A 21,898-nucleotide genomic window follows, 5' to 3' on the forward strand; every position below is an offset into this window, starting at 1 on the left:
TCATATACCCATGACGGCGAGCATGCCACTTTCGACAAGTGGAGTCAATGACGTGGAATCCAATGGTATTCGCATTTATTACACATTGAAACGATACTATTTGCTTTTTTATCTTTACACGCGAAGCGGGCGCGTGGGTTCGCTCTACCTGGAGCCCGTGGCCAGGATATTTTCGAAGTCGCGCGCCCAGGCGAGGACGACGTCGTCGCGCGCCGAAGGGAACTCCCGGTGCAACCACGTCGGCGGAGGCGTCCAGGCCGAGCAGGCGAACGCGGCGAAGTCGTGGCACGGGTCCAGGCTCAGGTTTAGGCGGTTGGTGATGAACGCCGCGTGGTAACGGCAGTCGGCGTTGGTGCACCCTCCTGGCTCGGGGGTGTCTTCCTCATTGTCCTTGTGCACTGAGAGGTAGAGCAAAATGGCGGCGAGCACGATAGTTACCGACGCTGCGGCCGCCGCCATCAGTGTCATCGCCGCGTTCTTTCTGGTGGATGAGAACTGCGTCAGACTCAGCAGCACCTGCGAGTGTATATGTCCGGGATAGGTGGGTTAAAAAAAATGCTGGTGTGGAGGCCATCGAAGCGCATTACGTGCAAAATTGCAGCTATAATTTGCTCCTGATTAGTCTCGGACACGTGCTCTTTTCGGGTCGTGCCCGCTTAGATATAAAGCTGTGTTGCTCTGTTAACATTAATAATAGGTTAATTATAAGGTGAGATATCGTTCATCCCGGCGAAAGTAACCGATCGGGAAGAGCCAGGGTCTATCAAGAATTCAGTGACGTACTTCCGTCACGGGTACGGCGTTGTAAAAATTCAAGCTACCAAATGGGAAAGAAAAGAACCGTTATAGAAGAGTTCTCCCGCAAGGCGTTGAACGTCCGGTTCCTTGGAAACGATTAGAGACGTCCAGCGCTCTACCTACTAAGCTATTGAGGCAATTGCGAGGCTTCGCACGAACGCGCATTATGTTTGACTTCGCATTCCGCATGACGTAGTTAAATGACGTAGTAATTGACGTAGTTAAATCATGGCGTTCGAGATTGTTCTCCGGTGCGCAGTCCTGGAGGCCATGGTTAAGGCCTCTGGATAGCAGTCAAAAACCCTCACCGAGCGAGCATAGGAGAGTCACCGATGCAGTAATTTCCTTTCGCTTTGTGTCAGCGCGCGACAGCTTGTTTTTGGAGTCGTGCAGCTTCCAGATGCACCAACAATGCTTCACCACCGACTACTTCGAGTGGGATAGCACCGGCTTTTAATAAAAGGGTTGTAGTTAGCTCTGTAGCAAAGCTACAATATTGACGGGTGAATGTCGTGCCTTGGTGGAGGGAAGCTGAGACCAGCAGGACGAGGAACGCAGGCGCGCGTTCGCAGCTCAAGTGCGAACCTCTGCGTCTCGCGTTGCTGAAGCACAGTATATGCGCGAGTGCCAGCGTAGGTTTCAGGAGCGCACACCGTGCTGTTCCTCTCCATAACTTATAATCTTTGAAGACGTGCATATCGAGTAGCGATGTTTAGTGTGTGTTTGTTGAAGTCATCCACGAGCGCCATTAACGATAACTGACGCTGTGTTCAGGTATATGTGTTAAAAACTTCAGTTACCATAACAATTAAATCATGATCATGGATCGCAGTCATTACCACGAAGACGTGCCACTAGGCGTCAACGTGGCTGTGTACACGTTAAACGGTGCTATAGCTGTGAAACGCCAATAGAAATTGTACTATACTCGGTGACAACTTTTTTTAGAACTGAACAGGAAGCTACGAAGGCGGAGCTTCTGCACATGTAGCAGGACTACGCAAAGTAGTCCGTTTTCGCACGTGTCTGGAAAGTGGCGGGGTAGCAGCGTATCGTGTAGACGCAGACGCCGCCTAGCGTTTGAGGCGCACGTAAAAAGGCGGGACTTTCTCGTGCGGTAAAACACAAAGTTACAACGAATAAATTAACGTAAAAACGACTTTCTTAATGGTGGGAGCTGCTTCCTGTCTCGAATAGCTCCATGCATAAAATTAAAGAGGCCCTGCAACACTTTTTGAGCATGATCAGAAAACGCTGCTGATCGGTGGTAGAGGCTCCGGGGAACATGCGAGCCAAATAATATAGCGCAGCACGTGGCCTAGCATTCACAATAATGATAAAAGCCGGCTAAAATTTGTTTTTTTTCTTTGCTCTACAAGTGGCGGAAGACGCTCAAAAATTGCACGCAGCAAGCCCACGTATCAATCATTGGCTGATTTGAACATAACGCGCTCGCTCGCTACAGAGACCGCCGCGGGAGGCCGCTACTTGTCCACGCGTGCGTGCGCCATCACACTGACAAAGCCGCGCATTCGAAGAAAGAAAAAAAAAGTGGTCAAGGTCACGGGGTTCGCGTGACGTTTCTCAGTGGGTGTGCCATTCCTCCCTGCTTACCTTCCAGCGCTTTCGTCTGGATGAGAGAAGAGAGAATGCAATTGCAGCGTGTGACAACTCCGAATATATTGGACGGATTCTTAAAACTTTTGCGGCGTTGAATTGGTGAGGCAATTAGCTCTTCCAGTGAATTCAATCCATGGTTGCTAGAAAAAAGTGTTTTAGGGCCCCTTTAAGGGGGAACTTCTATATGTTTCACGGTGAAATTACGGGCGTTGTTGTGGAACTACATTTACTGGCAGTAAGATGCCTGTGATTTGGCTTGTAGCCTTCGCTCCAAAGCCGAGAAAAGTTGTCGCCGGGTATACAAGCTCTCATTATCAAAGCGGCTTCTGGAGAGGACACTAGCAAAGGGCGAAGAGCAACAAAGGAAAGAGCGCAAGACGCGATCCGCGCGTTTCGACCCTAAAACGCGCCTTACTCCGTTATTACAGCACCATTTCAAAAAAAAAACTTTTTAGGGCTACGTGTTCGTTGTAAACTCGTGTACAACTTCACCACCGCCACTACATTTTGACCTTTGGCTGGTTTAGGGAGTGTCTGGCGTTAACCACGCCTCAACCACGGCCGCTCGATCTCCCCCTTACCAAAGGGGAAGATCGAGCGGCCGTGCCTCAACCTGCTCGTCAACGAAATAATGGCTCATATTCCGAAGAAAGACCATGAAGTCAACCCACCAGTTCGATAATTGGGGCCTCGCTGAAGTGCGCGCGCTTCTCCGTGTTGGAGAGCGTCTGACTGTGCCGTCGGGCCAGAGATGATTTTCGAGGCATTGCCTTCAGGTTCGGCACAGACGTCTCCCGCCGTTGGCTGGACACAGCGGATTCGATCTTGCCCGTCCTGATCTCGGATGACGACCCAGCATCGGCGTTGCGCGAATCTGCCACCGCCTTGCCGTCCTTCGAAGAGGCCGGGCACAGAAGCAGGACTTTGGTGGGGGCCGGAGACGACTGCGGGGCCGGCATCGAATGTTCCCCTGCGATCTCGGGTGGAACAGAAACTGCAGACCCCGACTCCGACTGTGCCACTTCGGCTCTCGAAGGTGCATCTGAAGTCGGGGGCTTGTCGACTCTGGATATATTGATTATTTGGTTATACCTTGATTGCAAAACAGGCGTTGAAGTATTGAACATTGAAATATGGGCACTTGACATATAGCAGAAACTTACTTAGGAGGTCATAATGTAAGAATTATGAACTACGTATACATGCGCCCAGTCATCCACTATGATCAAAGTTTTGATAGTGAGTTTTCACGCTTCAGTATATGCAGTTAGCTTACTTGGGTAAACTCGTTGCGAGTACAATTGGCGAAACATGCTTGCCTAAAATATTCCACTGCTACTTTTGGTGAGAGTGGGTCAAAAGTTCTGCCGTGTCGTGTACTCCTCTGTCCTCTTCTTTAAAGAACACGCTGCCGTACTTTAGAAGTAGAGCTGAAATATTTTCATTAGGAAGGTTGTGCAGTAATGTAAATTCTTTCTCAATCCCTTATTACTAACTTCGTTTTTATATTGATTTGACAAGTTAAACACAATTGTTCCATTGTTCTCATTTTCATAAGGCACTTATTATTTTTGAAGCTTGTGTATTTTTATTGCTGTTCGGTTACAACTCGTCCCCCCCCCCCTTTTTTTTTGTTGTCTAATGCGTAGTTGTGAATCTGTATTCATTTGAAATGCTGCATTGATTGCCACTGGTTTTAGGGGCGAAGCTCCTTAAGGCGTGGGCTGTGCGTCCCCTGTATGTAGCTACCTCTTGTTTAGTTCTTGCAATGTTCACTAGATGGTGGTACTTGTAGCTGATGATGAAAAGATGCAAGATGTTATAAAACTAGACGGCGGTACTTGTAGTTGATGCTGAAAGATACCAGATGTTATAAAATAGGAATTTATTTATTTATTTATTTATTTATTTATTTATTTATTTATTTATTTATTTACAATACTGCCAGTCTCTTACGAGACCAAAGCAGGAGGGCATGAGTATCAAAATACAATACTTTTGGTGAGAGTGGGTCAAAAGTTCTGCCGTGTCGTGTACTCCTCTGTCCTCTTCTTTAAAGAACACGCTGCCGTACTTTAGAAGTACGGCAGCGTGTCACATATGATGTCACATATGGCGCATGTCACATATGGAATGATGTCACATATGGCGCATGTCATTGGTGGAAGGCAATCGTTCGATTTAGCGTGGCGACGTACGCTAGGGGGAGCGTTGTAATAAAATCGAGTGGGCAAAATGTACGGAGGATTCATGGTTTACCAGGTTTACTTCCGGAGCTTCGCCCATTCATCATCATTCACTTCGTGGATATGGCACCACTTTTTTCTCTGGTTCTCTGGTTTTCAAGCTCGTGCAGCTTCACTTTTCTTTTAGCTCTTCGTTAATCACGGCTGCTATGAATATTGTTTTAATGATTGATTCATTGTTTAGTCGATTGACTAGCGAGAAGTAATAAGCCAAACTGCACTTCCCCACATAGCATGCCTGACCTAACCAACAAGGTGTAAGTACGAATAGGATCTTGTTGACGTAATCAAGGCGTGCGCACTGATGCTACCAACTCCGTAGCGCTCAATTTCTCCCACTACTCAAGCTTTTAACACGCGTCTACACGCTTCAAGGGCACTCGTCATAATAATGAGATCTACTCTGCTCATTAGGCGTAATATTTTTGCGGTTAAGCCTACCTGTGTGGTTTAGCGTATCCCTTTTAGCATATACTGAATGAAGCTGAACCACAGTGATGAAAACAGTCCTGCGTAACTCGAGCGCGAAAAGCTTGCACGAAGCAGCCCTATCACGCTGTCGATGTTCTCTCAACGCGAGACGTTGACTGGTGATGGTTATTTCCCGCGAAAAACAAATCCACCATTACCAAACACCATCAGTCTGACTACGCCGAGGACAGAGTGAAGGCCTCCAAGTTTAGCAAATCTGGCCGGTCTTTCTCATGCTTTTGATGGATACGTTATTCTCGCAATATTCCTAATCCAAATCTGGATGCCTAACTTTCTGCCTCTACCTCGCGTTCTTGGCTTCTATTGGCATTACACCGATAGTTATCAGCAGTTATCTCCAATTCTCGCTACACGCACCGTTCATGCCCAATCCTTCACGATTTCAACTGAGATATTGTGAACGCCCGTTTGTTCCGTGACCCGCTGTGCTCTCTCTTCGTCTGATAATGTAAAGCTTATTCAGACAATGGTTGACCAAATCCTCGAGCTTTAAAAATCTGCTGCTATTTGGCGGTTGTGTGCGTTTTCGCAACGTCGAAGGCTGTCCTTACTTTTCTACCCCAACTGTCGGACAGTAATATTAGTAATGATATCTGGGCTTTTGCGCCCCAAAATCACGACATGACTATAAGAGACGCCGTAGTGGAGAACTCCGCAAACTCTAACCGTCTGGTGTTTTCGAACGTGCGCTGACATCACACTAGACCATGGGACTATGGCTTTTCGACTCCATTAAAATGTGACCGACGTGACTGGGATCAAATCCGCGACCTTCGAGTTAGCAGCCACTTGTCCACAGCGGTGGACAAGTGGCGGACAGTAAGCTATATACACTGTTTTGTGGCTGTAGCGTATAGGAGCTCACACTGTTTGGGGATTACAGCATAAAATTCTGGCTATTCCGATGTGAAACAAAAGCGAAAAAAAAAGAAGTGAAAATGTTCTTTCACCGTTACAAGATTTTTATGAGCAACTTGTGCATAAGTCAGTACTTACATTTTGGTATAAAGGTTAAGATAATACTAATGATCAGCCCCGCCGCGGTGGTCTAGTGGCTAAGGTACTCGGCTGCTGACCCGCAGGTCGCGGGATCGAATCCCGGCTGCGGCGGCTGCATTTCTGATGGAGGCGGAGATGTTGTAGGCCCGTGTGCTCAGATTTGGGTGCACGTTAAAGAACCCCAGGTGGTCTAAATTTCCGGAGCCCTCCACTACGGCGTCTCTCATAATCAAATGGTGGTTTTGGGACGTTAAACACCACAAATCAATCAACACTAATGATCAAGCTTAATCGGGCCTTTGTCTTAGTGGAACAGTGACTACGGCGGTCTGCTGCTGACGCAAAGGTCGCAGGTTCGATGCAGGCCGTGGTGGTCGCTTTTCGATGGAGGCGAAATTGAGAGGGTTGTGCACTGCGCGATTTCAGCGCACGTCAAAGAACACAACGCAGATAAGACAGAATTTTCGAAGCCTTCTACTACCGCGTCCCTGATATTGGTATTAGGTTTTTTAGCATTATTATTATTATTATTATTATTATTAATAATATTGTTATTTTTTTTTAAACTTAATTGGGCAGGTTTCGTAAGTCAGATCATGGTTAGAGTATGTAACATTTCCTAGGTGAGATTTAGAATCCACCTCTTTGGGAGCTCTTTCTGGCCATAGGGATGAGGGCTGTCGCTGGAGCCCGGCTGCGAGGAAGGTGTGGCGCCGGTAACCGAGACCGACACCGGCAGCAGCGTGCACATTGCCAAAGCGAAATCGCCAGATCTCTGCTGGGGAGCCTGCAAAAGAAATAAAAGTCTGGGTTGCTTGGTACATGACGCTAAAAATAAAACACTCACATAAAACACACACGACTGGACTAGCAACTGTGCATTATTAGTTAACATCATCAATTGGGAGAGCCAAGGCGCATGCGCCGTTTTTTAGAGGGCCTTTTAAAAGCCGAGATTTCACCACGAAATCCCCGAAGCATATAACATGCACCGTCATGTGCAAGTGCTACATCAACTTAATATTGCAGAAAGAACGCTATGGTTCTTGTCACTTTCGCGGTAAAATTAAGGTAGATTACGACTGGTAGCGAAGGCTCCATGGAAGCTCATACGTTCAGAAAGTGGCGGCTGATCAGCTGGATGGATGGATGGATTGATATGGCCGTACCCTTTAGATCGGGCGGTGGCTAACACCACCAAGCCGTAATACTTAGTGAAACAAAAACTAAACTTATTTATTTATTTTTCTTTAAATAGTGAGGTTGAGCACTCGTACTTTGCAGTGAAGGGTTTCATTTTCACTCGTGCCTTGACCCTAGCCACCAACTAGATAACCTCCTTCTTGTTAATTCTACCCGCTTAAAGTCTATTTTGCCCTCCCTGTGCCTAAACCCCAGTGCTTTGAAAAACTCTGCGCCATCATCCTGAACTATAGGGTGAAGCCCTTTACAGGGCATTTATCAAGTGTTCGGCAGTTTCCTCTTCCTCTCCACATGCACTGACTACCGTGTCTACCCCTTCGTATTTGGTCCGATATGTCTTGCTTCGCAATACTCCCGTCCTGGCCTCAAACAGTACAGAACTACCCCGAGTATTATCATAGATCCTTTCCTTGGCAATTTCCTGCTTAAAAGTTCGATAGATCTCTAGTGTGGACTTCTTAATCATGCCCATTCTCCACATATCGGTCTCAGCTTCCTTCACTTTCTTCTTAACCGATAATTCTTTTTGGTTTGGCCCCCTGCTGTTTTCTAAGTATTTACCAGTGAATTTTCTGGTTCTCTTTCTTCATTTTGTATCGACAATCTTCATGTACAAGTAGCTGAATACCTTCCTAGCCCAACGCTCCCCCCCATTTCTCTCAATCGCTTCTCAAATTTCATCTTTCTGCTAGCTTCCCTACCCTCAAATGATGTCCATACCATATCACCTTGTACTCCCTGATTTGGTGTATTCCCGTGAGCTCCTAAGGCAAGCATACCTATTCCACGTTGCTTAATTTCTAATCTTGCTTGAACTTCTGATTTCATGCACAAGACCGCATTGCCGAACGTGAGACCAGGAACCATGACCACTTTCCATATTCCTCTGACAACATCATACCTATTGTAATTCCACAGTGCCCTGTTTTTCATCACCGCTGCATTTCTGTTACCTTTAGTCGTCACGTCTATTTCGTGTTCCCTTAGGTACTCGGCCCCATTGCTTATCCATACGCCCAGATATTTGTATTTATCTGTTATTTCTGTCGGGACCTCCTGTATTCTAAGCCAACTACCTTCATTATGATCAAAAATCATGACTGCTGATTTTTCCTTACTGAATCTGAAATTTAATCTATCTCCCTTATTACCGCAGATGTCCATAAATCTCTGCAAATCTTCCTTGTTGTCGGCCATTAGCACTATATCATCTGCGTACATCAATGCTGGTAGTGCCTGTTCAATGAGTTTTCCTTGTTTCACGAAAGAGGTTGAAGCCCAGTCCACTTCCCTCTAGTTTGGCCTCTAATCCTTGTAAGTACAACATGAATAACAAGGGTGACAGACACCCGTGCCTAAGACTGTTCCTTTCGTTTGTTTTACCTCTGCAGGCTTGGACACCTGTTTTTGCCACTTTATAACTGCCTTGTTACCTTTATAGATATCCTTTACAAGATTAGTGACTGCATCTTCCACACCTAGTGTGTCCAGTATTCCCCACAAGTCCTCTTGAACCACGCTATCGTACGCTCCCTTGATGTACAAAAATGCTAGCCACAGGGGCCCGTGTTCCTTTTCTGCTATTTCGATGCACTGCGTTAGTGAGAACAGATTGTCTTCCAACCTCCTGTGTTTCCGAAACCCATTCTGCAGTTCCTTCAGCACCCCCTCATCCTTTATTCATGCCTGCAGTCTTTCCTTTGTAATCTGCATCGCCAGCCTGTAGACCACTGATGTCACTGTTATAGGACGATAGTTGTTTACGTCAGCTTTGTCCCCATTTTCTTTATAGATCATGCTCATCCTGCTAAGTTTCCATCCATCGGGGACTTCACCATCGATTATTATTTTGCTCACTGCCTCTCCCAAAGCCTGATTAGACTTCGGACCTAATGTCTTTATCAGCATAATTGGAATGGCATCTGGGCCTGTTGATGTACTACTAGGAACCCTCTTCTCAGCCCTTTGTCACTCCCGTAGTGAAAACGGAGCCATTGCGTAACTTGATTCATCTTTGTCTATTGTGGTGCATAAAGCACTTTTATGTCGAAATTTTTCTGCCACCATTGTTCTTATATATTCAATAGCTTCGTCCCCTTCTAGCCTAGAACCTTGAGCTTTAGTTATAAACATCTGCTCTAGGCTCGTTTCATTTCTTAAGGAGTTTAGATGGTTGCAAAATTTCGCTGCTGCCTTTCTACATTTTTTATGTACTTCTGCCAGCCACTGAGCTCCCTTTCTTCTAATCTTATCATTGATCACAAGGGATGCATACCTTCTACAGCTTAGAAAGATTTCCAATTTTGATTCAACATCATCTTTCGGTTCACCCCGCTGCTTAGCATGTCTGTGTTTCCTAGAGGCTTTCTGACGTTTTCGGCTGTTCATGGGGCTTAGCGCCATCTCTGCTGCTCATGGGCTGCTCATGGGGCTTATCGCCATCTCTGTGAGGATGGAACACTTCCGGCTGAAGAAAAAATAAAGCGTATGTGACGCAATAGCTATGGTAAATACGTGACGTCATTTTGTGTGATTTAGCGTGAAATTTGATCTGAAACTGCTTTTCACAGGTCCCTGATGCCCATGGACTCGCGCTAAGGCGATCGCCGCGAGTCCTCTTACGAGTGCGGTCAAAGTCAATGCCAGCTGGTCTAATACCCACTTACGACTAGGTAGTGATAAACAGTGTACTACCGTTAACTTTGCCTCAGTTCTACGAGGAAACCTATTCTTCGAACTTTTATTCGGCGTTCTTGGCATCTTCCGCGGACGGATTAAAGCAACTAACAGCGTATGCCTTTTACATATTCATCGTTGCTTATTTGCATGGCACATACGGTAATTCTTTGGCATGCATAATGATTGTGTTCTTCAGTTTTAACAGGAAGGCATGACGCCTAGTCATGCCAAAATTATGACATTTCAGTTTTATTCATAGGTCGCAATAACTCAAATTTATCACACTGCACTCTGTGGTAATAAGCAGAAAAATGTCTGTGGACACTACTTGCGTCATGTTTTTTTTTGCATTATGCTTCGATAAATTACCGCTGCGTATGCGAGTGCAGACACTCGATTTGTAGCGTGATAGATAACTTGGTGATCTGCTCACCGATAATGTTACTAATAGCACGTACTGCATGCTGAAAAAAGAAATCGGGCTGCAGGAGTACTGACGGATGAAAGTCCTGCGAGCACTGTATTCCCAGTCATTGCTCTTGTTTCTTATCAAGAAGCCCCGCCATGGTGGTCTAGTGGCTAAGGTACTCGGCTGCTGACCCGCAGATCGCGGGATCAAATCCCGGCTGTGGCGGCTGCATTTCCGATGGAGGCGGAAATGTTGTAGGCCCGTGTACTCAGATTTGCTAAGGCACGTTGCCGGGCTAGTTGGTTGAGATTCATCATTTTCACTGGTATAGCGCACCACGACAGGACACACACAAAGGAAAAATGCACACACACACAGCGCTAACTTGCAACTAATGTTTTATTTGCGATCTCTCACGCTGTTTTTACAACAGTAGACCGATAAAACCTGGATAATGTCACGTCAAGAATACAGCACAGCCCATGCACGTGTCATCACCGATAGCGACAATCTGCACTAGCCCGTCAAAGTGAAGATTCCAGATACTTCTTTTCTTTAGATGATAATGCTATGGAAGCCACACTTGGGGAGCTATGAACCACACATGGGGAGCTCTGAACCGCGAGGGAATAAACCGGTTCTTATGTTCACGTCCGCTCATTCGAAATTGGTAAAGCGTGCGGTGATAAAATCCTGTTTTTAGAATTCACTGATGAAGTCGTGCCACCACAAGCTTGATGAGAGCTTGTGGGCTCAAGCAAAACGTTTAGTGAACTCTGGCTACCCCTTGCACTTGTTGACCGCTGTCGCTGAAAGTAAAAGCAGGAAAGGAAGGGCAGACGGCAAAGACCAGACAACCGCCACTAAGGCAGGCAAGGTTGCTGTAGTGCCTTACATGCATGCCATTTCGCATAACTTGCGAAGGATAGCAAGGAAGGTGGGTGCGGATGTAGTGTTTTCTGCTCCCGAAAAGTTGCAAGGAATGTGCAAAAAGGTCAATGCAGAAAGTAGCGGGAAACAGGATTGTAAGATTAAGCACCGGGAGAAATTTGTGAATTGTTGTTGTGGTGTTGTCTATAGCACTCATTTGACTTGCGGTTGCGAATACATAGGCCAATCTGGAAGGTGTGTGAATGAAAGACTAAAGGAGCACAAGTACAATGTAGAAAGAGCTGTATGTGGTCATTTGGCCCTTCACTGTCAGAGGTGCGGTTGCGTCCCTATGTTCCAGAACACCCGTATACTCTTTAAGGCCCGTGACAGAACCACACGTGAAATTATTGAAGCTTTTGTAATAGACAAAATGAAAGGAAAATGTGTGAGTGTGGCTTCCATAGCATTATCTAAAGAAAAGAAGTATCTGGAATCTTCACTTTGACGGGCCAGTGCAGATTGTCGCTATCGGTGATGACACGTGCATGGGCTGTGCTGTATTCTTGACGTGACATTATCCAGGTTTTATCGGTCTACTGTTGTATAAACAGCGTGTGTGATCGCAAATAAAACATTAGTTGCAAGTTAGCGCTGTGTGTGTGTGCATCTCTCCTTTGTGTGTGTCCTGTCGTGGTGCGCTATACCAGTGAAAATGATGAAACTCAGATTTGGGTGCACGTGTACTCATTTGGGTGCAAGAACCCCAGGTGGTCGAAATTTCCGGAGTCCTCCATTACGGCGTCTCTCATAATCATATGGTGGTTTTGGGACGTTAAACCCGGGTAACAAATCAATCAATCAATCAATCAATCAATCAATCAATGTTTCTTATCAAGAAGACATGGGTCGCCAGGCATACGCCTGTTGCTACTGCATCTTTCCACAGCACATCTTTTCGGCCAGAGAGTTCCAAAAAGCCGATATGACGCAAAGCGCAAGGAACAAAACTTCCAGATGTAGGAGACACGGTGCATTGCCTAACTAGGATCTCGACCATGTACATTCGATCCTCCCCAGAAAGGACCATTCGAAGTTGAACTCCTAGGCGGCAACGCGGCGGAGGTGCACGCATTCAACCTCTCATGGAAGTGAAGAGGTCAACGTTGAACAGCTACGGAGACACTGGGCGCGAAATCTAGGAGAAATTAAGGAACGTAATTTTCGAGGGTTAATTTCTTGGGCACAAGCTTATTAAAAACGAGCTCATTTTCGCTCGGAACTAGGAGAGTCGTTCATCGATCAGCAAGTCGTCCGCCGTGGTCGATCAGTGGCTTCGGTGCTTTGCTGTTGACCCGAAGGTCACAGGTTTGACCTCGGCCGTGGCCGTGGTTGCATTTCGGGGGGGGGGGGGGGGGAGGGTGATTCAGGTCTGTGTGCTGGGTGGTGTCGGAGCACGTTAAAGAGCACTAGATGGTCAGAATTAGCGGAGTCCTCCAGTACGGTGTCTCTCATAACATCGCGTTTTTGGGACGTAAAACCCCAGATATTATTGAAAACAGCGTTCATGGGACGGACTGGAAAACGAGGACTTCGAGTCTGAACAGGAGAGAACCCATGCATGGAGAACATATGCAGTAATTTGAACCACGACACTAGCCACGAAGTCGTGAACGATTACATGAAGTACGGGTACCTTTTGAAATGCGCCGGCTGTCTCTAAGAATAGGGCCGTTCCCACGCCATTTCTAGGACTATGAGATCTGAGGACAGATCCGAATTAAGTTGCTACGTGTGATCCCAGTAATAAGCTTGCTCACGGCAAGGCAGCCCTATATATAGTGGTATCATCATCATCAAGATGGAGGACTAATAGCTGAATGCATTAGAGCGTGCTCTAAATGCACGCAAAAATAAGCAGTTCTTTAAATTGACAGTAATTGATTTCTAGTGAATGTTAATCCACTTTGGAAGATGAGAGCGTACTGCCAACATTTTAAGACGTAACGAATATTATACTGAACATGCAGACCCTGGAAATTCTTTTCTTTTAATTTCGTGACGTCACGAGGCAGCTTCGAAAGTGGTGAAAGCGGCTTCAGAGGCAATTTTAGAGGCCCGCCTATCTAACCACGCTTGTAATGGCTAAAATTGAAGATAAATCGCTTGTATAGTAGGACATAAAATTAACGTATGGAACTATGATATCGCGGGAACTCGCCTCATCTGTATCCGGCAGCAGTCTCGAAATTTAGTCTCCAGCAAGGGCCGGGAGAACGAAGACGATTGGAGCGAAGGAGAGTAGGTGTTGAACCAAAAGTCAGCTAACGTTATCATTTGACAGAAGGCCTTCTTGTTTTTTGGAGCTCACGTATGGGTCTTTTCCTAAGTATATTTCACAAGAGAAACATTATGGTACTGACCTCCAGAGGTAGCTTTCTGAGCGCCGATGTTGAAATACGTTTACAATTTCTGTTCCAAGCTTCACTGAAATGCGGGTCATTTTATAGTCGCACCTATACTCGCACATCCAGCGTTGGGGGTATCGTCTACGTCATCACTGCGTATGCTGGCGTCTCGTGCCACATGCTCGCGTCTCGTGCCATCTGAAAGACCCCTGAAATATCGTATAATATCGTACCGTGGTAGCTACGGCGGCGTATGATGCGCTGCCGGACTGAGGCGCCCCGGCTTTAGCGGCAGTGGCATCCTCCAGCGGCTTATCCTTGGACATCGTGCCTTTCGACCGCCGAGGGCTGGCAGGTTGATTCCGCTTGCGCTTCTTCCCGCCGCCCGCCGGGCGCTTGCTCGGCGGGAACAGTAGTGCACTGGTTGTGGCCGTGGGGGTGGTGGCCGAGGGGGCATCTTCCGTGCCACCGACGTGGGTGTCTGCAGCGCTGCTTGACGAAGGTGCCGCAGGCGGAGCAGCAGTGGCTTGCTCGGTCTTCTGCGATTTCGACGAACGGCGGCGTTTCGAAGGACTACCGCTGCTCGTCTTCGACATGTCCGAGAGAAGAACCGTCCGTGGACCGGTGGTCTCCGTGGGTCGTGGGCGAGCTAGAGTGGTCGAAAGGACGAGCTCGATCAGCGACGGTCATGCGCACTTCGCGAGCGGCTCGGTCCACGAGTCACGTGCTGCGCGTGATATCCGAACGAGGTTCTTCTTCTTGATCTTCTTCTCCTCGCGTGACATTTCCATGAACCGATACACGTGGGTAGTGCCCAACTTTTCTAGAACCAGGGGGGAAAGAAAGCTACTAAATGTGTAGCATTTATTCGCGTACTGCATGTACTATTGAGGATCTATCTATCTATCTATCTATCTATCTATCTATCTATCTATCTATCTATCTATCTATCTATCTATCTATCTATCTATCTATCTATCTATCTATCTATCTATCTATCTATCTATCTATCTATCTATCTATCTATCTATCTATCTATCTATCTATCTATCTATCTATCTATCTATCTATCTATCTATCTATCTATCTATCTATCTATCTATCTATCTATCTATCTATCTATCTATCTATCTATCTATCTATCTATCTATCTATCTATCTATTCAGCCGTCCGTCCGTCCGTTCGTCCGTCAACTATACGAAATTATCACTATACGAAAACCACTAACGTCATCTTTTGATATTATTTTTAAGAATATATATATACACAGCGCAATCTATTGAGTAATTCATAAAATAGAGGTGGCTACTTACTACTACTACTATTACTACTATATGATTTTATTGCCTAAGTGCATCCTCGAAAATCTGTGACTCGTACCCATAATATCTCGCTGAAAATTATTAATGCTATATTCGTAAGATCTATGACGGAATCATTGTGGATTTTAAGAAAAATTGAAACAGTTTTTTAATATTATTTTTCAATATACTTAACTGTCACTAAGATAAAAAGTGCGGGGCCATTTATAAAAATATTTATTTCAGGTACAGCAACGGTATTGGCAGGCAATCATGTAAACAATATGTTGTACTTGGTCACCAAGTTATGAAACGTTGACTTGTTTATTTTAGGATAGGAAAAAAAAACTCAAATACCTATAGGAGCTTTTTTAAAAATCGCCTGTTCAGACATTTTTTTAAACAGTCAGCTCCAGCCCAGAAACTCCAAACAATGCTGATTCCCCCTTCATTACGCGTACATTTATTCAAAAAGCGCCAAGCCTGCGTGGAAGGCGCAGCACACTCGCAGTGAAAGCTAGAAGAGCGGCCTTTCAGAGCCTCTTTCCAACACTCATTGGGTAACTGCTGCAAGCACACTTGCTTGATACCCACTACGCCATCAATAATAAAATTTTTTTGGGTAGTAGGTCGGCATTCGCTATGCTATTTTTCGTCATTTCTCTGAGCGGTGTGGTATCCGCTTAACACTTGTAAGGCATTTTGTGCCAATTGCTCATGCAGTGGCTGACGATGATGAGGAATGATGCCTGGAGTGGGTATACGCTACAGTTGATATGTGATGAAGAAGCCGCTTTTGTAGCGGGTTGGAGCATTGAACGACCCACACGTTACGCTATTCGCAATGTGTGACGCCTGGTTGTTCTTTTGCTGTTCTAAAAAAAAAAAAACTTTATTACTCATATTAACGCGATTCCTTTCTCGATTTCATGCCTGTCTAAGGCAAGTTTGCGACCTAGCCCCAAGCTCCGACTTGACACATTGGTAGAATACTGGGCTCGTGCGCACTGGACCCGGGTTCGATCCCCACCGTGTCCTACTAGTGTATTTTTTATTTTGTGTGATAGTGGTTACGGACACCGGCGGCGGCGGCGAACAACTACGGCACCGGGTGTGAGCTGTGTGATCTCATAACAGCTTTCGCTGTAAAAAAAAAAAGATCGTATTCGTAACGTTACTGTTTACGTTTTTATATCGTCGTTAACTTTCGAGAGTGACAAGGCACGAAATTGGTCCCTCCTTACAGAATACGTTCGATATCCCCCCCCCCCCCCCCCAGAATATGCAGTTAATAGAACAAAGTTCACTTTCGGGCGACTGGGTGGTATGTGTACAGTATATAAAACATTCAATGAAATATAAAATATCAACTTTCAGACCCGTGTAGATCTCTCGTGGAATCACCCGAGAGGGATTGAACAAAATGACGAAAGAGAGCCGCACGAGATCGGTCGAGGCTATTTGACGGTCAAAGTGTGAGATAAGCCACAAAATTTGCATAGAACTGCTGAGGAAGTGCTAGAATGGGCTCAAGTTCCGTTCTGTCGATAGAATGGATGCAAAGCGGTCTCCGGAAGACGTAGATTGAATCGAATTTCAGAACATGACCACTTGAATTTGTGGAATCGAATTAGCCTGTCTCGCACCTGCCTTAGCCCGATCTCGCGCCGAAAATCTTCACCGAACGACTCATCAAGCAGGACACCACCTTGCGTCCACTCAAGGCATTAACACAAATAAATTGTTAAAGTAATCCCGCTCTCCAATCTCATCGTTTGAAGAACAATGCCTGTCAATATTAACATTGAGCTGTATTATTAGTTACATATTTCTTCATGCGTTGAAGGCATTTCTGAATTACCACAGCGTGCCTATCGGCTATTTGCTCCCTCTCGTTTTTTTTTCGCTAGATCCCTGCTTCGTTCTGGATAGAACGCTTACAAAATAGGCACCCCAGGTTCTAGAAACGTTGGCTTGTACCATAACCAGAAGATTGCTTAGCTGCTGTATTTAATCCGCGACTTGCCATTTGTTCCGCGAGACTAAAAGCAAGATTCAGGTGATGGAGATCTTCCATGAGAATACTTATCATTACTGTTTGGCCAGGTGATCACTACCAGCTCCGCACATGGATGTAACTAGGAGCCAAGACATCGCCCATCACCTAATCCGAACGGAGATGTCCCCAACCACTGCCTACGTGAATCGTAGGCAGATATTCCTCTATGTACCCTGCCTGCTACCTGACGGCTACATCTCGAGGCCCTCTACGGTGGCGTGCATTATAATATTATCGGGGTATGGGAGTGTAAAATTCCAGATATTATATTATTACTATGATAGTAGTCGTTTCAGAGCATCTCCTCCGCTGATATGCAGCACGAACCATGGTGGCTACTTCGCGATATAATATGGTTGCACCGAGATACTGGTCAGAAGAAAGTATTACGCGCAAGCACGGTGCATTCTGCAAGTTATATTTGTTTATGAATAAAAGACGGTACCGTTATAAGTGATAACGAACGAGCACACAATGGCTATTCGGCATTCATGTTGTTTTTCTCACATTTTTCTTGGACGCGATCGTACATAAAAGCACGCATCATGGTCAAGCGGTCACCTAAAACGGAACCGGTTCGCCAAAGAAGCGGCGTTTCACGGCCGCAAGTAAATCAGTATTATACACCCGACGTGAATTACTGCTACGACCGATGCGACAGACGAGGTAGAGAACGGGGAAATGGGTAGCCGGTCCAAGGCTGCAATATGTCATTTTCTCCTCGAAGCTTCTGATCGCTGTGGTATCTTTACTCCGTATTCTGCGTTTCCTATTCTCCCTCGTCATTTCTCAAGAATAACCTACCGGCACACAGTATATATACACTTTACACTCGTGCTTTTTAAAAAGCACGTTCGTGACGGGTTCATTACGCAACATGCTTTTAACCGCTGCTCAAACCCACAAATTAATTTTCTTGAAGTTGATACATTGCGAGCTGCTGAAAAATTTTCACATGCCAGGAGTAGTGTTCTATATAAAAGTGCTGTTACGCGGATCAGCTGAGCGAAGAATTCTGTACGCGAATTCTCGGTTTTTGAACCGAGAGAGGAGCGTATGCATACTGATAGTGTTTTGAAACAAGCTTTTTCTATTACATGATCACACGGTTCCTCGAAAACTGCGCTAGAACGATAAGACGTCTTTTCATATCTGTCTCACTTTGTCCCTTGCTCAGCTTTCGTGATGCTGAAGCTTACGCATCAGACCCACAGCCAGGAATTTTTTTCCGAGGTGTTGAGGGCGAGGTACTTGCTGAAGGCTTTGAATACTTTAGAGAAAACACGTACGTTTATAACTTTCATCACTTGTTTTCGATAAAACACCCCTTCCATCTAAATTTCTGGTTGCTGAGTGGCGCGGCTCTTCATGGACAACGCAGACTTTCGCTTACGGACTACTCCGTCGACTCCAGCACTGGCACACACAATCTATTTTCAGTGACGCGTGCTCTATAAAGTTGAATCGTTAAAACGAAACCTTGCTCACAAGTCTCACCATCGGCGTCACGACCGTGCGGCTTATGGGCTGATCAAAGTGAGATATGCATTGACCACCACTGAGCAGTTGCGAAGCTTTACAACTGAACACCTGTGTGATGTTGGGTCTTGTGTATATTGCGGACACATTTAGCGCCACGACGTATACACTGTGCATGATGTCTGCATGTGATGTATAGGAGATCTGCATGGGCAATAGTTTATGCTACGTCGGAGGAAGACGACGTTGTGCACGCCGTATAATGACTTTGTTCTTAAGAATTTATTCTGGTCACTTTAGGGAACGTACTGGTGTCGCAGTTTAAACCAGGCAACGTCTATAGCAGTAGGCTGCTGACTCTTCTATTTATTGCGTTACCGTGTTCAATGGCCGTATTATGCATCCGTGAAAGTTCAGGCATCGCATCAAATTCAACCTAGTGCTGAGCTACGGCATCAATAAAAATGCCTCTAGAAGCACCTGAAGAGGCATTTGTATCCGAGTCAGCTTTCTGCCTTCGTGCAAGCAATCATTAATTTGCTGCTGTGGTTAAAAAATACTTTCAGCTATAAGAGAGAACGGCAGCAAGATTTGCCAACTAGACTACTGAATGGGAATCTAAGAAGATTCGGAATCACAAACCGGCCTTTGTCAGTCCCATTCCCATTTAGTTCTCCCGCATCATTAGCAAAACCAGAAACCATTGAGAGTACTGTTACACTCAAAGTACGAGAGCTGTATCCAAGCTGTCTTTCTAACCTCAACTATAGGTGAGAATGCAGTGCCACTCCTAACACAAAGCAGCCAAATCGGCTGCTTCGTACCAAGCTCTCCCATATAGTACCTTGTACTCTGAATCGTAACCCACTTTTTCTAAACACACTCCTAACACGACACGCCTGTGTGTTTAGAGAACAAGCGGTGTTTTAAAGTGCAACGCACCGTACTCGTGAGCTGATCCTTGAACTCCTCCGGCGACTCGAATTTTCAGCTGTATGGGAGCGCGTCTTGTTTTTCCATTTCCACCAACGCATTCACGCTTGCCGCGTTTACTTCATGCCGATAAGCCGCGTATGTTGTTGTGACTTTGCAAAACGAGGCCACCTTTTTATAACTCACTCGCGTATAACAACAAAATCGAAAGAGAGAGAGAGCGGGGCATCATTGGCAGTCACAAAAGGCTGCGGCAGTTCGTCCCAGCAGCGACGTGGCCCTGCTGCTTTCCACTTTCCATAGTCATGGCGAGACGTCGGGTGTGTATGAACTGTGCTGCGTGGGGGCGTGTGCTCGTGTGTATACATGCAAGGGTACCGTCGACGCAGGGGTTCGCCAGTGGCGTCTTAGTCCGGAAGCCTCTCATGGCAAGTCTCGCACAGGGAACGCCAAGAACCACGAGTCCGTACTCACTTGCGTACTCAGACTGCCTCTTTGAGTTACATATTATGCATGGCAGTTCTTCTTCGTGTTTTTTTTTTTCGTTGAACGAGGCTGATTCGTTGTGTATAATTAGTCCAGGTTAATGCAGTCCTCATATGGCTTCAGCCTCGAGGGAGAGACGATTGCATGCGCCGACCCTCCCACGACCGTCCGTCGCGTGCGCGTTGCCCCGACGAAGCGTTTAAGCACACTCGAGGCGCCAAATGCTGATTCGGATGGCACTCCCTCGAGGCCGCGCAGCCCTGGCAGCCGAACAACAAAGGGAAGTGCGGTTTGGCGTAGGAGTTGTCTCCTCACTTTTATAGCGCGCGCATGTACACAGACACGTGCGCAACTGGACGAGGTCGCGATGCATCTCATTCGCGGATCGGTGGCCTCGCGTCGTGGAGCAAACCTGAGGAAGCGCACGGACGGACACCAAGATGACGTTGCGTCGAAGAAGAAATGCGTTCCGATCCTGCGGTCCCTGCTGTCTCGGGTGAAATTGAGGCGGTACTCTCCACCGACACCGAGGTACGCACTGGGGTGTATCGGTTGGTTGTCATTTGTTAGCATCGCCTATAGCGTACCATAACCATGATCTCTTGTGCATGACGATAGCTTTAGTTCAGGAGCACCACCCCGGTGGTCTAGTGGCTAAAGTACTCGGCTGCTGACCCACAGGTCGCGGGATTGAATCCCGGCTGCGGCGGCTGCTTTTTCGATGGTGGCGAAATTGCTGTAGGCCTGTGTTCTTAGATTTGGGTGCACGTTAAAAAAAACCCAGGTGGTCGAAATTCGCGCAGTTCTCCACTACGACGTCTTTCATAATCAAATTGTGGTTTTGGGACGTTAAACCACACACACCAATCAATCAGTTCAGGACTCAGGTGCGGTTGAAGATGCACAAACATAGTTCGTTTCAACGTTGCTACGAACGGTTTGCGTTCAGTGCGAACACCTAAAGAGGAAATGCAACTGGCTCCGCTTCGCAGACACCGATGAAACAGAGAAGCTGGTGGCTTTACCTTCGTCAGGCTATCGTGTCTCTATGTTTGGCAAGTCTTTCAGGTACGTTGGATGACTTCTCTCTATTTAAACAATTTTTTGCTGAGCTTTGAGGTGGTGGTGTAGCCACTACCATTCACAGCCACAAAGTGTCACGTGACAGCTGCGTGGCTATGGTAACGCGCGTGCCATTTGTTGTGCTGACAGCTGCCCTCTTCCTTTTTAGTGATTTTTTTCTGTAGTGGGATTTACCCCACATTTCTGCGGCTCATACCCGTTTATGGTGCCCCCCGGCATTACCCCGAATCCTGGGCATTAATCTTCTACTTAGATAGGCGGAAGTGTTGTACGACCGTGTGCTCAGATTAGGGTGCACGTTAAAGAACCCCATGTGGTCAACATTTCCGGAACCCTCCACTACGGCGTCTCTCATAATCATATGGTGGTTTTGGGACGTTTAACCTCGCATATCAATCAAGTGTCCTCTAGTGGCCCTTAATTTTAAGAAAGTCGCCAAATTCATCACAATAGTACATGGTAATCTGAGTCGCTTTTAACTGATGCTACAAACCAGAAATATGCACACGCTTATGGGTCGTCAACGTGCGTCATAATCTTTCCTACTGAGTTAAAGCTGTAGCGCTACATTTGACAAGTACAGGAAGATAAATACATGACAGGACGGCGGCTGACTCAGACAGTTTTTATTGAGAACACACGCATTGCATTTTTAGCAATAAAAAGTAACTATAGCGCATGCGCATTCATGAAGGAGTGGTGGGCAGAGGGAAGATTTGTGCAAGTTGTACAACACTTTTATTGCTACAAACCTTTTTATTGCAGTAGACAGTTTTGTTCATATAAAATGCAATGCGTGTGACTTCAATAAGGACAGTTGGAATCAGCACCC

The 21,898-nt window shown here is 46.2% G+C and overlaps 2 protein-coding genes across 3 annotated transcripts in view; one reads left to right on the top strand and one right to left on the bottom strand.

Annotated features, from left to right (window-relative positions):
• Positions 1 to 58: 58 nt before the first annotated feature.
• Positions 59 to 19,623, bottom strand: LOC142802860 (uncharacterized). Of its 2 annotated transcripts, XM_075887933.1 has the most exons (4): positions 19,507 to 19,623; positions 6,797 to 6,942; positions 3,090 to 3,483; positions 59 to 516 (listed from the first exon to the last, which is right to left on the bottom strand). In XM_075887933.1, the coding sequence occupies exons 2-4, from the start codon at positions 6,904 to 6,906 to the stop codon at positions 145 to 147; spliced, it is 876 nt and encodes a 291-aa protein (XP_075744048.1). In that variant the 5' UTR covers positions 6,907 to 6,942; positions 19,507 to 19,623; the 3' UTR covers positions 59 to 144. The 2 variants fall into 2 exon arrangements, with proteins under 2 accessions (XP_075744048.1, XP_075744044.1); XM_075887929.1 differs by lacking the exon at positions 19,507 to 19,623 and having other exon boundaries at positions 6,797 to 7,104.
• A 744-nt stretch (positions 19,624 to 20,367) lies between these two features.
• Positions 20,368 to 21,898, top strand: part of LOC119178620 (uncharacterized) — a 151,913-nt gene continuing 150,382 nt past the window's right edge. Inside the window, exon 1 of the mRNA XM_075887978.1 lies at positions 20,368 to 20,514. The gene's annotated coding sequence lies outside the window, so the exon portion shown is untranslated. The remainder of the gene's footprint in view (positions 20,515 to 21,898) is intronic.

The sequence above is a fragment of the Rhipicephalus microplus genome, chromosome 1 (genome assembly GCF_043290135.1).
Source record: "Rhipicephalus microplus isolate Deutch F79 chromosome 1, USDA_Rmic, whole genome shotgun sequence".
Taxonomy (NCBI): Eukaryota; Metazoa; Arthropoda; class Arachnida; order Ixodida; family Ixodidae; genus Rhipicephalus; species Rhipicephalus microplus.